Source organism: Callorhinchus milii, unplaced genomic scaffold (genome assembly GCF_018977255.1).
Source record: "Callorhinchus milii isolate IMCB2004 unplaced genomic scaffold, IMCB_Cmil_1.0 Scaffold27, whole genome shotgun sequence".
NCBI classification, from domain to species: domain Eukaryota; kingdom Metazoa; phylum Chordata; class Chondrichthyes; order Chimaeriformes; family Callorhinchidae; genus Callorhinchus; species Callorhinchus milii.
The window spans coordinates 4,610,050-4,624,875 of record NW_024704768.1 but is presented as its reverse complement, the minus strand read 5'-3'; the positions used below and the strand labels follow the sequence as shown (position 1 = coordinate 4,624,875).

General features: G+C 52.1%; 1 protein-coding gene across 2 annotated transcripts in view; it reads right to left on the bottom strand.

Moving 5' to 3' along the window:
* Positions 1 to 14,826, bottom strand: part of LOC103189517 (formin-like protein 3) — a 45,203-nt gene that overhangs the window by 16,564 nt on the left and 13,813 nt on the right. Inside the window, exons 2-6 of one of the 2 annotated variants that reach the window (XM_042344215.1) lie at positions 6,186 to 6,269; positions 5,512 to 5,592; positions 4,828 to 4,904; positions 2,191 to 2,274; positions 413 to 568 (exon numbers count right to left, since the gene is read on the bottom strand). In XM_042344215.1, coding sequence (XP_042200149.1) covers positions 413 to 568; positions 2,191 to 2,274; positions 4,828 to 4,904; positions 5,512 to 5,592; positions 6,186 to 6,269 — 482 coding nt within the window. The remainder of the gene's footprint in view (positions 1 to 412; positions 569 to 2,190; positions 2,275 to 4,827; positions 4,905 to 5,511; positions 5,593 to 6,185; positions 6,270 to 14,826) is intronic. The other variant, XM_042344216.1, reaches the window with a different exon arrangement.

Here is a 14,826-nt window from a genome sequence, read left to right as displayed (position 1 = left end):
TGGGCCAAATGGCCTCGTTCTGCTCTGTACATTTCCATGATTCTATTCTGCGATGTCTAGGAACCTTCCCGCTGCTTGTCCAGCGGAGACCACCCTACAGGATAGGGCTTTGGCTTGTAGCCTATACTGTAAAGTGAATCCACTGTATAATATTTTGTGGGCAACGTATATTTTGTCTGCTCTAAGGAGAACGATCTCTAGTCTCTCCACGTCACTGAAGTCCCTCATCCCTGGTATCGTTCCAGGAAACGATGGAGTCCCGGTTTAAGCTCGAGGGTAAATAATAAAATAAAAGTCTCCTGGTACTTCCCCCCTCTGGTTCTATTGTCAAGTGACCTGCGACATGTAGCACTGATGAGATGAGACACTGATTACATCCCTGGGAGCCAGGGGAAGGTGAGCGGTTACATACCGTAGGATAGATTGCCTGGCAGAGCGAGACAGACTATTGCCGAAAGGCAGTGGCAGGACATGGCTTTGGTGCAGATCCTCTATTGACCTGCCCCAGGGCTTGGCCTTGTTGAACGTCCCATCGTCGCCTCCGTTCTCCACAACCTCAAAGTCAAACCTAAGTCAACGACAGGACAAGACATGGTGGGGGGGAAGGAGGGAGGGAGATCTGATCACCGTCCGTGAGATATTCTATGACGCAAGCATGCAGCGGCTACTGACACACACACACATTGAGAGCAGCTCTGTGGAGAGGGACAGGTCTGTAGCGAGGTTTAATCATCATCATCATCATAATAATAATCCTTGCATTTCACACAGCGCCTTATCACACCATCGAGACGTCTCAAAGCGCTTCAAAGAATATACTGTGAACTGAATTGACTGTGTATTTTGTGGGCGGTACCTGGCAGCCAATTCCGCACCAGCCATGTTGTTGACACACCCCCTACCCTCTCCCCCCTAACCCCCCACCCCACCCTCCCCTCTCCCACCTCCCCCTTCCCCTCGCCTCCCCCTCCTCGCCTGATCAAGAACAAAACATACACCACCATTTTCTCCTCTGGCGAGTTCAGAGTCCCACCTCTCACACCACTTGGGCACGATTGATGCCTCGTGTTGAGGACATGCTGTCTTACCTCTATAACCGTTTCCCTGCTAACCCCCCCCCACCCCCACCCCCCATTATAAACCCCCGCACCCACCTGCCCCCAACCTCAACCCCAACCAGAACCAATAGAAGAGGATTTCAGAGTAAAGGAGAGAAATTCAGCAAAGCGCCAGGGAGACCAAGCTGGAGAAGGTCAGAGAACAAGGGCAAAGGTTTGGTAAGTTTAGAAAGTTGACGTGTTGGAAACGGCCAGGTTCAGCCAGAGCCTCATCATAATAATAGTAATAATAATAATAATCCTCGCATTTGACACAGCGCCTCATCACGCCTTCGAGACCCTCAAAGCGCTTCACAGATTACACTGTAAAGTGTAAAACACTGTGTGTTTTGGGGGCGAAACGCGGCAGCCAATTGCGTACAGCAGCGTCCCCGCAAACGTTCGTGGATTGCGTGGCAAATTATATGGTTATTTATTTATTTAACTGTCTATCTGCTCAATTATTCATTTCATTGATGAATGGGATTATTACCCACTCGGATCCGCCAATCATCGAACAACCAGGTTCCTGCTTACTGCTGGGCAAACAGAGGCGCGTGTGTGTGTGGAGGAGGAAGGAAACTTGCCTAAGGTTTCACCCTGACCTGCCCGGGAATCGAACCCGGGTCCTCTCGCTTGCGAGGAGGGCTCTAACCCCTGAGCTACAGTGACTCCACTTTCAGGGCAAGATATCTTGGGGCAAGAGGACGAGGAGACCAGATTGAATTGATTTACAACTTGAGTTACACAAATCATTGGGGTCCAAACTGAAGAGGGATCAGGGCAACAACAACACCAATGGGGCCGCTCAGTAACAAGGACATTTCCCAAGAAGTCACTTACCAATGGGCTCACTCAGGGCTCAATAAAGAGCAAGGTGGTTCGAGTGCGTCCATTCCAAGGAGGCGTAGATAGACAGAGCGTGCACCTTCCATTGTCGAAAGGATTGAAGGAAAAGGAGAAGAGATAAGAGAGGAGAAGAGAGAGAGAGAAGAGAGAGAGGGAGAGGGAGAGAGAAAGAGAGAAAATGAAAGCGTGAAAGGGATAAAACAAGAATAAAGGTCAGCTTGTCCGACGTATCTCAATGACTTACATCACGGCACATTGTGCGAACGACAGATAGTTCACCAGCACGTTCAACCCTTGGTTATCGTCGTTCAGGAACTCACGGACCCACCTGCAAAACAAGACAATGAGAAATTAACCGGAGTCCCTGTAGCTCAGCAGTTAGACCCCTGGCCTCGCAAGCCCAGAGGACCCGAGTCCGATTCCCAGGTGGGTCAGGACAGGGCTAAACCTTAAGGCAAGTTTCCCTACTCCACACACACACACAAAAAAAAAACACACGCCTCTGTTTACCTGGCAGTAAGTAGGAAGCTTTCCCGGGGGTAATAATCCCTCCCAAAAATAAATCAATCAATCAAAGTTGGCTGCCGGGTTTCGCCCACAAAATACACAGTCACTACACTTTACAGTCTATCCTGTGAAGCGCTTTGAGACGTCTCAATGACGTGATAAGGCGGTGTATCAAATGCAAGGATTATTATTATTATTATAATAACTGTGTAGAAAATAATGAGGGGGTTTGACAGAAGGCCACAAGATATTAGACAGCCACAAGGTGAGGGTGAGGAGCTGCTACACAGAGCCTTGTGAAGACTCGTCAAGACATCTTGAGATGATCAGATATTATAAAAGACAAGTTTCCTGATGACAGGAACTGGATCAGTTTTGTTGGACTGAACAGAGCTGTTGGGACGTGGAAAGTCCTGACGTGGAAAGTGGTCGATATTAATAACTTTACCGCATTTGATACAGCGCCTTATCACGTCTTCGAGACGTCTTAAAGCGCTTCACAGAACATACGGTAAAGGGAATCGACTGTGTATTTCGATGGCCAAAGGGGCAGCAAATTGCTCAGTTAAATTGAATCCAAACCAATTACATGAAGCTCGGAACCAAGGAAGCGAGATTAATAATACTAATTCTTGCGTGTGATACAGTGGTGTGGGGGGCGGATGGGGGGGGGGGGGTTTCCGATGGGGTTAAACGTGTTCCTGGAAGCGAAATTGAAGGGTGAAATTCAAACAACGCAACAATGAGATGAGTGCACTGACGTTAAACAAAAGTGGTTTCCTTTCAACGAGAAATAAACACACGACCGCAAGAGTGAACTCTCAACAGACTTCAAATCTGTTGCGAGGAGAATGTCGGCCTCAAAAACACACATCCTCTCTGCCTCCGACACCAAGTTTCCTGCCCACAGCAAACGAGCAGACAGCGACAGCTATTTTGAGTTCCTGGCTTTAAGCAACCGGCTGCTGCATTTCACCTCCCATGTAATAATAATAATAATAATAATAATAATAATAATCCGGGCGTTTGATACATACAGCGCCTTTTCACGCCTTCGAGACGTCTCAAAGCGCTTCACGGCTTTCACCGTGACCGTGTATTTTGTGGGCAGCCAATTCATTGCGCCCAGCGGTGTCCCCACAAACAATCGTGGATTGAGTGACCACATTACTAGTGTCATTATTATTATTCTTGAAGGGAGTATTACCCCCCAGGGAGTGCTCTTACCACTGACCCCACAAACATACAGTCAACCCGCTTTACAGTATATCCTGTGAAGCGCTTTAAGACGTCTCAATCAGGCGATAAGGGGCTGTATCAAATTCAAGCATTGTTATTATCAACGTTATTATAATGAATAAAGCCCCTGGAAAGATTGGGGCAGTGCGGGGAGGAGGGGGGGGTGCGGGGGGGAAGTGGGGGGGGGGGGGGGGAATGCCCCACCAGCGTTATAAACGGGGACAAAATTCACGGCTCGAAGATCCACGTTTCTGCTCGCCAAGCCGCCTCCGTTTAAGCAAATAAAATATCCGGTTAAAGAAAAAAAGAAACTCCAACAAAACAAATCTCGGATATTTACAAGTTCCTTTCAGTCGCCCCTGACGGAAGGAGCTAAATAGAGAGCCGGCTATCACTGGGAAACGTTCCCAGTTAAAGGAAAGCGTGGGGAGAGGGAACCATTTGTTTTTCCAAAGAGAGAGAGAGAGAGAGATTCCTCAGGTTTTTTTAAGATCAACAAATCCTGCGTCCGCATTCCACACTCCCTCACTGCTCCCACCCCTCCCGGCCCCGGAGGACACAGCTCAAAATCCTCGTCCTCCCCTTCCAAGCCCTCGCCACGGCCTGGCCTCATCCCTCCCTGCCTCCGTGACCTGCTAACTACACGTCCACCCGTCTGCCCCCTCCGCTCAGTGAGCTCTGACCTGCTCCACACTCCCCCCCTCCCCCCTCCACCTCCACCATCGGTGCATCGAGCGACCAAATTATTATTCTTTTTTCGAGGGATTATTACCCTCGGGAAAAGCGAGACTGACAACCACTCACAGCTGTGTGAACAGAGGCGCGTGTGGGGGGGGGGGAGGGAGTAAGGAAACTTGCCTAAGGTTTCGCCCCGACCTGACCCGCCCGGGAATCGAACCCGGGTCCTCTGGCTGGTGAGGCGAGGGCTCTAACCCCTGAGCTACAGGGACTCTACACTCTGTGGGATGAGGGTAAGGTGAGTGAAGTGAACAAGATCTGGTCGGTCGGTCAGTGCGACTCCAACAACAACAACTTGCATTTACCCAGTGCCCCTGATGCAGGTTAGCGCCTCAGAGCGCTTGGCGGAGCACGGGGAGCCCTGTCTATGATGAAGCCCCTTTTTTAAGAGACTCACCCAATGTGGTTGGTGCGGAGGGAAATCTCCAACTCCCGCAGAACCTTAGTCGATTCCTGAACTCTCTGCCGGAATTTCTGGAAAGATAAGTAAGACGGGAAGGAAAAGATTTACATGGGATTGAAGTGCAACCCGGGCGGCGCTTTTGAGGTTGGGTCAATTGACGGTTACACGCACACACATGCCACACACACACATGCCACACACACGCCACACCCACACACATGCCACACACACGCGACACACACACATGCCACACACGCGCGACACATGCCACACACGCGACACATGCCACACACACATGCCACACACACGTGCCACACACATGCCCCACACACACACGTGCCACACACACATGCCACACACACGCGACACATGCCACACACACGCCACACCCACACACATGCCACACACACGCGACACACACACACATGCCACACACGCGACACATGCCACACACGCAACACATGCCACACACACGTGCCACACACATGCCACACACATGCCACCCACACACACGCGACACATGCCACACACACGCCACACCCACACACATGCCACACACATGCGATACATGCCACACACGCGACACATGCCACACACACGTGCCACACACACGGCACACACACACACGTGCCACACACACGCGCGCGCGAGCCACACGCATTATTATCGGTTTGTTACCTTCCTGGTGACCGTCGGGTCTAAATAACTCTTTAGTTTCTGGATGTAGGTATGAGGAGGATTTTTCACCTGAAAGCGTTCCTGTAAATAACACGTTAACACGTTACACATCAGCTCGAGACTCAACACGCCCAGAGGTCACAACAGCAACTTATTTACCCAGCGCCCCTTCACACAGGATAGCGTCCCGGGGCGCTTGATTGTGGCGGAGCAGGACACTGAGACGGGGGGGGGGTGGTGGAGGGTTCTAGGTGGAAGAGGGGGTTCTTTAGGCGCGACCTGAAGATGGGGAGGATGGAGACGAGGAGGTGGGAGGGATTGGGGGAGAGTGTTCCAGAGTTTTGGGGTGTTATGGCTGAACTGACTGTAAATGTTGTGGGTGAAACACGGCGGCCAGTTGTGCCCAGCGACGTCCCCACAAACAGTCGTGGATTCAGTGACCAAATTATTATTAGTATGTATTTTATTTCTTTTGGAGGGATTATTAGCCCCGGAAACACCATCGCCAGATAACGAAGGAAGAAGGTTCCTACTGACCGCTGGTAAACAGTGATCCGTGGGTGTGCGTCTGTGTCTATGTGTGTGGCGTACGGAAACTCGCCTAAGGTTTCGCCCTGACCTGACCCGCCCGGGAATCGAACCCGGGTCCTCTCGCTCGCACGGACTCTCGTTACCTGGTCACAAATGAGATCCCATTTCTTCTCGTTGTCGTACTGTCTCAGTAACCGGGCCTTGTCAGGCGGGAGGTTCATGGAATTCTGAGGACAAAAAACACGGAAAAGCACCAGAATGTTAATTTAACTCAACAACAACAGCGTACGTGTACACAGTGACAATCGCTCAGGTCGAGTCCCCCGAGCAAACGTTTGTCAAATTCCCCCACAATTTTCTTTTGGCTCTTCCCACGACTCCACATTTTGCCCGTGTCTGTGTAATAATAATAATAACAGTCCTTCCATTTGATACGGCGCCTTATCACGTCGTTGAGACGTCTCAAAGCGCTTCACAGCATATATTGTCAAGTGTAGTGACTGTGTATTCTGCCAATTGCGCCCAGCGACATCCCCACAAGCAGTCGTGGATTCAGTGAGCCAATTATTATTAATATTTTATTTTTAAGGGATTATTAGCTGAGACAGCGATCCGCCAATCGACTAACAACCGGGTTCCTACTGACTGCTGGTAAACAGAGGCGTGTGTGTGTGGTGGTGGGGGTGGGGGGGGGGGGAGACGCGCGGGGAGTAAGGAAACTTGCTTGAGGTTTCGCCCTGACCTGACCCACCCGGGAATCGAACTCGGATCCTCTCGCCTGGGAGCCGGAGAGGGAGGTGACCATATGCACAGTTCATTAGGTTCTGTACGAGTTTCACTGTAAAGTGTAGTGACTGTGCATTTTTTGTAAGCGAACGCAGCAGCCAATTTGAGCGCAGCAATCCCCGCACACAGCCAGGACTGATTTTATCTGGGGGTGGGGTGGGGTGGGGTGGGGTGGGGGGGGGGGAGGTTTAACGTCTCATCCGAAAGACGGTGTCTCTGACAATGTGGTTCTCTTCCCCTCTCCCCCCACACGGTGCTGTGTTAGGAGCGTTAGATTAGCCTGTGAGCTCCGAGACCTTGACGCGGTGGGGGGGGACGGAGGGGGGGTGGCAGAGGGGTGCGGGAAGGGGGTGCGCCAGGCTGTCACTGCCACATTAGCTGATATCATCAGAGCCTTGTGATCAGACTACAGTGGGACTTCCGCAATCTCACAGCTTAGCATAATGCCCTGTCAGGAGACACCAGACATTTTGAGAGGGGAAAGGGCAGCGGGGGAGTGGGGGGGGGGGGGTTGGAGGAATGGGTGGGGGCGCAGGGGATGGACGGTGGGGGAGAAGGAAAAAGACTTGGTTGTTGCTGAAATTTAGATGTATAAAAGTTAGCTCTTTCCGTCTGTCGGGTGTTTCCTACGGGTTGTGTCTCCTGCATTTTTTTTTGGACACGAATGAATCACACTCTCTTCTATGGGGGGGGAAGAGGGGTGGAGTGGGTGGGGGGGGGGGCTCACACTCTAGGCTGATACTCCAACGGCAGCGCTGGGGGTGGAGAGAGAGGGAAAGAGAGAGAGGGGGAGAGAGAGAGAGAGATATAGAGGAACTCCCTTCTTTTTTTCCAACGACGCAATGGGATCTTTAACGTCCACCTGAACAGGGCACAGACGGGGAGTGAGTGAGGTTTAACGTCTCATCTCAGACAATGCGACGCTCTCTCTCTCTCTCTCCCCCCCCCACCCAGGACTGGGCTGGAACGTGAGTTTAAACACGACACGAGCTCCAATTCCCGTGGTGTGTTGGGCGGGAGGGAGAGGCAGTTACTGACCGAGCCGGGCTGACAGCTAATGGTTAGCAGGTGCTTTTTTTAGAAATAGTCGCGTGTCATTACGACTCGTTTTAAATATCGGAATAAACGGTTCTAACGGTGTGCGTGTGTGTGTGTGTGGGGGGGGGGGGAGTGAGTGAGTGTGTAGTGTGTGTGTGGGGTGGGGAGAACGAGTGGAAACGGTGAATAATGAGCTTTTATGCTGATTAACAACACATTGGGGAGATATGGCATCATTGGCACACCTGAGTGCGATGACGTCACCCCCCCCCCCCTCACCACAACCCCTTAAAGAGTGCGTGACACACACCCCCTTCCCCCATCACACACACCACACAACCCGCCCCCACGCCCACCCACCCCTAACCCCCGGGGAGAGAGGCGGGGGGGGGGGGGGGGAAACAATGATCTAATCACTGGCTCAACAACCGCTGCAGACAGACGCACTCAAACTACGTTCAGCACCATTACTGGCAATCAAACTCCCAGTGACTGCATCTCGTTGGGTCCAACTGGAGTATAAGTTCATCCAGATCCCACCCCCCCAACCGGCACTATAACAATCATTTGATCCTCCGCTGTTTGTGGGACGTGGCTGCGAGCGATAATAATAATCCTCGCATTTGATACAGCGTCTTATCACCTCGACGAGACGTCTCAAAACGCTTGTGGGCGAAACACGGGAGCCAATTGCGCAGAGCAGCACAGTCCCCACAAACAGCCGTGGATCGGGCGACCAAGGCAGCATTCATTTATTTATTTATTTATTTATTTGGAAAGGATTATTACCCCCGGAAAAGCGATCCGCCAACCGGGTTCCTAATTACTGCTGGTAAACAGAGGCGGGTGTGTGGAGTCAGGAAACTTGCCTCAGGTTTTGCCCTGTCCTGACCCGCCCGGGAATCGAACCCGGGTCCTCCGGCCTGCGAGGCGAGCGCTCTAACCCCTGTGCCACAGGGACTCCACAAATACACAGTCACTACACTTTACAGTGCGTCCTTTGAGATGTCTCAACGACCGGATCAGGGGCCGCATCAAATGCATTGATTCTTATGCTCCTGCGTCACGTTGCCCTGTTAGACCATTGGGGAAGCTGTAGTCATTTGACCTGGGTGTGGGGCCACGGAGGGAGGAAGAGAGGGGTGGGGAGAAGGGCAGGGGGGTGGGGGGTGGGGACATGGAAGGAAGGGAAGGGCGAGACTTAATGCAGTGACCACATTGTCCACAACATGAAAGCTCAGCTAAACTAAGCTTAATGGGCAGCTCTCTGGCTGTGTGACCTTTGAGCCGGTGGGGAAAAACAATGGGACATCCTGTCGGGGTTGGGTGGGGGGGTCGAGGAGAAAGGTAATGTGGGGGGGAGAAGGGGGGAAGGTGGGGCTGGAGTTCCCTGTATCTCATTGGTTAGAGCCCTCGCCTCGCAAGCGAGAGGACCCGGGTTTGATTCCCGGGCGGGTCGGGTCAGGGCGAAACCTTAGGCAAGTTTCTTTATTACACACACAGACGGACACACACACGGACACACACACAGACACACACACACACACACACACGTGATCAGGCGCTGTGATCAAATGCGAGAATTATTATTAAAGGTCTTGAAAGCAGAGATTTATTGGTTATTGTAGAATAATGATAATAATAATCCTGGCATTTGAACCGGCGCCTTATCAGGCTGTCGAGACGTTTCAAAGCGCTTCATGGGGTACACTGTAAAGTGTAGTGACTGTGCGTTGCGTGGGCGAAACGCGGGAGGGAGCGAGAGAAAGAGGGTGTGGGGTTTAATAATGAAACCAGCTTCCATTTCCTGTCTGGAAGGCACGAGGCGATGGAGGGGAAGTGAGAGAGGGAGAGCAGGAGATACGAGTTTTCCAGCCAGTTCAGGAGCTGAGTAACCATTCCAAGGGGGAGCCATTCGATTGGCTGCGTTATAAAGGACTGAGCTTTTGAGCTATAAATATATATATTAAAAATATCTAATTAGGGCCCACATAGAGCCAACAAACTGGGCCTCGGGCCAGACATGAATTAAAGTTCTCACTGCCTCGCCTCAGACTAACCCCAGGCTGATGGGAAACTCGAGCAAATTAACCCTTAACCGTTCACCCATCACCCTCTCCTCTCATCCTGCTCCCAACACACACTCACACACACCCCCCAACACACACACACACACCACACACCCAACACACACACCACACCTCCAACACACACTCAACACCACACCTCCAACACACACATACACCCAACACACAGACCCAACACATACTTACACACCCCCAACACACACTCACACACTCCCCCAACACACACACACACACACACCCAACACACACACACCTCCAACACACACTCAACACACACACCTCCAACAAACACATACACCCAACACACAGACCCAACACATACTTACACACCCCCAACACACACTCACACACTCCCCCAACACACACACCCAACACACACATCAGACAGACATACCCACCCACCCAACACACAAAAACACACCAACACACAAACACACACCAACGAGATTCGGTTACACGGTCCAAGGTTTAGAGTCTTAGATATTTCTCCTGCTTCCTTCTCCTCTCCTGCCTGAGAGTTCTCCGCCAACATCAAGCGCTCTGAGACACGTGAGGGACGCTGTTGTTGTTGCTGCTGTTGTTGTTGGGCGCTTTGGTTAACATTGACCTATCGATGGCTTCACTAAAGATTTTCAGTGGACAAATCCATTCACTCAGTCGGTGGAGAGCTCTGGCTCCCAAGTCAGGAAGTCCCAAGTTCAACCCAACTCCTTTGAGGTGACACAAGGCCCTGCCCGGTTGGTCGGGGAGTCACTAAACAGGGGCCTTCAGGTCAGGTTCGTGCCTGGAAGCGTTGAGGGAAAGGTTAGCAGTCACGAAGAGCTGCCAAATACGAGGGTTGCTTCACCACAACTTATCGTTCGAAGCCAAGACCGCAGCAGCTCATTTCAAAGTGAAATCCGATATGTATTTAAAACTGCTCATTACAGAAAGCCTTCTGTGTGTGTGTGTGTGTGTGGGGGGGGGGGGGGGGGGGGGAGTTGGCTGCCGCGATTCGCCCACAAAACACACACAGTCACTACGCTTGACAGTGTATCTGTGAAGCGCTTTGAGACGTCTCGAAGATGGGATAAGGCGCCGGGTCAAATACCAGAATTATTATTATTATTACTTCTAGAATAGGAGCCAACGGACGATCACCAATGGCGAGAGTTGATGTCAACAGCAACTTGTACTGTAACAAGTTGGATTTAAGTTGTTGTGGGGAGGGAGTGGTGGGGGGGGGGGGGGGGCGGTGGGGGTAAGGTAGGGAGAATGAGGGAGAGAGTTCCAGGGTTTCTCTCTCCTGATGTCCTGGCTAACAACAACAACAACAGCAATTTAAACGACGCCTTGAAACATCAGGAGGACGTCCAAAGGCGCTGGCAGTAACTAGGAGGTTTACCAGTCACCTTCCACCACCTCCCCCCCCCCCCCCCCCCACCTCCACCCCCACCCCGGGTAAAGTTCCGAGACACTGCCCCACATGACGGGCGCTGCGTAAATGCTGCTGTTGTTGTTGTAGTAGAGTAGACTGGGACCAAACTAGACGTCGGATTGATTCCTTTTTCAAAATCTCCAGGGATTTTTCGCTTCTTTGAAAGTCTCGAAAGGCAAACCTCTATTTTTTTTGCAGCAAGTAAGGATTTTCTCTCTCTCTCTCTCTCTCTCTCCCCTCCCCCCTCCCTCCCTCCCTCCCTCCCATTTGCGCAGTGTAATTTGCTCACTGCTCGAAACATCTGCACACACTTAGTGTAACGCTCTCAGGATGTCGAAGCCACATTGAAAAGGAGTCTGCACAAGTCTCGTCATCAAAAACTGGTTCCATGCGCTCAAACGCCAGACCTCACACAAGCTGGTTCTACTCCAGCAGTTACCCCAACCCACGCTCTGGGGTGGGCGGGCGGGCGGGCGAGAAGCACGGAATTCCCAGCTTGGTTTGGATGCTCTTAAGCAACGGTGATGGGTTTCCGCGCGTGTGGAGAGTGAGCGATGGGATAACTGCTGGAGTCTGACCGGCTGAAGCCACTTAAGCTTGGCCACCAAGACCCCTGCCTGGCCAAGCTTTCCCGCTGCTTGTCCAGCTCGGACCATCCTATTACCTGTTTCCTCCCTCCCCACCCCAATGATATGCATTTGGTATATTTCACCCACAAAATACACAGTCACTACACTTCAGTGTATCCTGTGAAGCGCTTTGAGACGTCTCGAAGGCATGATAAGGCGCTGGATCGATTGCTAGACTTATTATTATTATTATTATTATTATTATTGAGCCCGATCAAGGCGACACACTGCGGAGTGTGAGCGAGAACGCTTGATGTGAACTTCCCGAATCCCAAACATGGGAAGAATGCAGCCCGGCTCCCACAGCACTGACTTCCTGTGTTTCCGAAGGACTTTTATCAGGAAAGACAGCTGCAGGACACAGCCTCGCTGGGAAATGGGGAGAGAATTACACTCAGCCTTTTAAAGAACATCCTGCAAAGCCACTCAGCAACAGAATGAAGACTCGACTGGGGGTATTTCAGTATATTTCGGAACCCCATCCCTCTCTCCGCCCCCTCCTCCCCACTCCCCCTCTCCGCCCCCTCCTCCCCACTCCCCCTCCCCCCCCCCCCCCCGCTCCCCCCCCACCCCCCCTCTCCGCCCCCTCCTCCCCACTCCCGCTCTCCCCACTCCCCCTCTCCGCCCCCTCCTCCCCACTCCCACTCTCCGCCCCCTTCTCCCCACACCCTCTCTCCCCACTCCCCTCTCCGCCCCCTCCTCCCCACTCCCCCTTCTCCCCACTCCCCCTATCCGCCCCCTCCTCCCCACTCCCGCTCTCCCCACTCCCCTCTCCCCACTCCCTTTCTCCGCCCCTCCTCCCCACTCCCCCTTCTCCCCACTCCCCCTCTCCGCCCCCTCCTCCCCACTCCCGCTCTCCCCACTCCCCCTCTCCGCCCCCTCCTCCCCACTCCCACTCTCCGCCCCCTTCTCCCCACACCCTCTCTCCCCACTCCCCCTCTCCGCCCCCTCCTCCCCACTCCCACTCTCCGCCCCCTTCTCCCCACACCCTCTCTCCCCACTCCCCCTCTCCGCCCCCTCCTCCCCACTCCCCTTCTCCCACTCCCCTATCCGCCCCCTCTCCCACTCCCGCTCTCCCCACTCCCCCTCTCCCCACTCCCGGTCTCCCCACTGCCTCTCTCCACCCCCTCCTCCCCACTCCCTCTCTCCCCACTCCCCCTCTCAAGACTTGCAAGGAACTTCCTTCAAAGATGTCCTACTTAAGAAAGGATTATTTTTTGAAGGGATTATTTATTACCCCCCGGAAAACGATCTGCCAATCGACCAACAACTGGGTTCTTGCTTACTGCCGGGTAAACAGAGGCACACACGCGTGTGTGTGGGTGTGTGGGTGGGTGGGTGTGTGGGTGGGTGTGTGGTGGGTGTGTGGGTGGGTGTGTGTGGGGGTGTGTAGAGCAAGGAAACTTCGCTCTGACCTGTCCCACCCGGGAATGGAACCCGGGTCCTGTGGCGAGTTCTCTAACCACTGAGCTACAGGACCTCCGAAGGGATTAAAAAAACACACAAAAGGGCTAAAAGTCTTCTGAGGCATTGTGTATAGCGTTCCTTGTGTTAATTAACGAGAGGATTGCTAATTAGGTACCGTCGCAAACTTTGACCTATTGTTCCAGCAGCGAGGAAGTCCGAGGGTGAATGTTTACTAACGGATACCAGGCCTGAAATTCCACCTCGTCTTAGCGTTCGGCCCTAAAACTTAAAGCCACACAGAATCGCGGAACGTTCCAGAACTCGGCCCTAATTTGGAAACGCTTTGTTTTTCCCTAAAAAAAACAAACAACTGCAGAGAAAGAGAGAGAGAGCAGAGAGAGAGAAAAATCGACTCCCAAATTACAGCAACAAACCAACATCCCGTACAGCGCCTCTCCACGCCGTCGAGGCATCTCAAAGCGCTTTCGCAGGAACTTACTGGTCAGTGTAGTGGTGACCTTGTGTTTCGCGGTTGAAACGCCGCAGGCAATTTGCACTCAGCCCTCTCCCCGCAAACAGCCATGACGTGAGCGAGCGATGTTATCGGGGGGATTGTGGGCCAAGACATGGGGGAAAGAGAGAGAGAGAGAGAGAGAGAGAGAGAGAAACAAACTCCCTTCACTTTTCCAACAGCTTTGTGGGATCACTTAACGTCCACCTGAACAGGACGCAGACGGGGAGTGAGGTTGAACGTCTCATCCAAAAGCACGTCCGGGAGATGAGGAGGCCATTCAGCCCCTCAAGCCTGTTCCACCATGACTGATCTAATCCTCGACTCCAATTACCTCGCCTTTGCCCAACATCCCTTACCGGTCGTGCACATGGGGCGAAACGTGGCAGACAATCGCGCACAGCAGCAGCCCACAAACATAAGACCATAAGACGTAGGAGCAGGAGGAGGCCATTCAGCCCCTCGAGCCTGCCCCGCCATTTAATAAGATCCTGACTGATCTTCTAACCTAATTCCATTTACCCGCCAAACAGTCGTGGATTGAGTGATCACATTTTTTTTTTTTTAAAAAGCACAAAAAACTAATTTGTTGTTAAAAATCTGCTGTGATTTTTAAACAATTTTAAGAATTATTATCTAATGAAAAGGAACTGGTAGAGAGTCTAACCCCAAACAGGCAGACTCCACCCGACTCATCCGATTCAGCCACTGAAATCTATTTAAATCACTGACGTAATTTGATGCCGGACTTTTTATTATTTGTTTCCCTTAAAAAATTCATAATCCGTCAACCGAATTTAATACAATCTTATATCATTTTTGATCTATATAAATGACTTAGGTATAGGGAGTACAATTCCCGAGTTTGCAGATGATACTATGCGAGGAAAAGGAGTAAACAGGATGGTA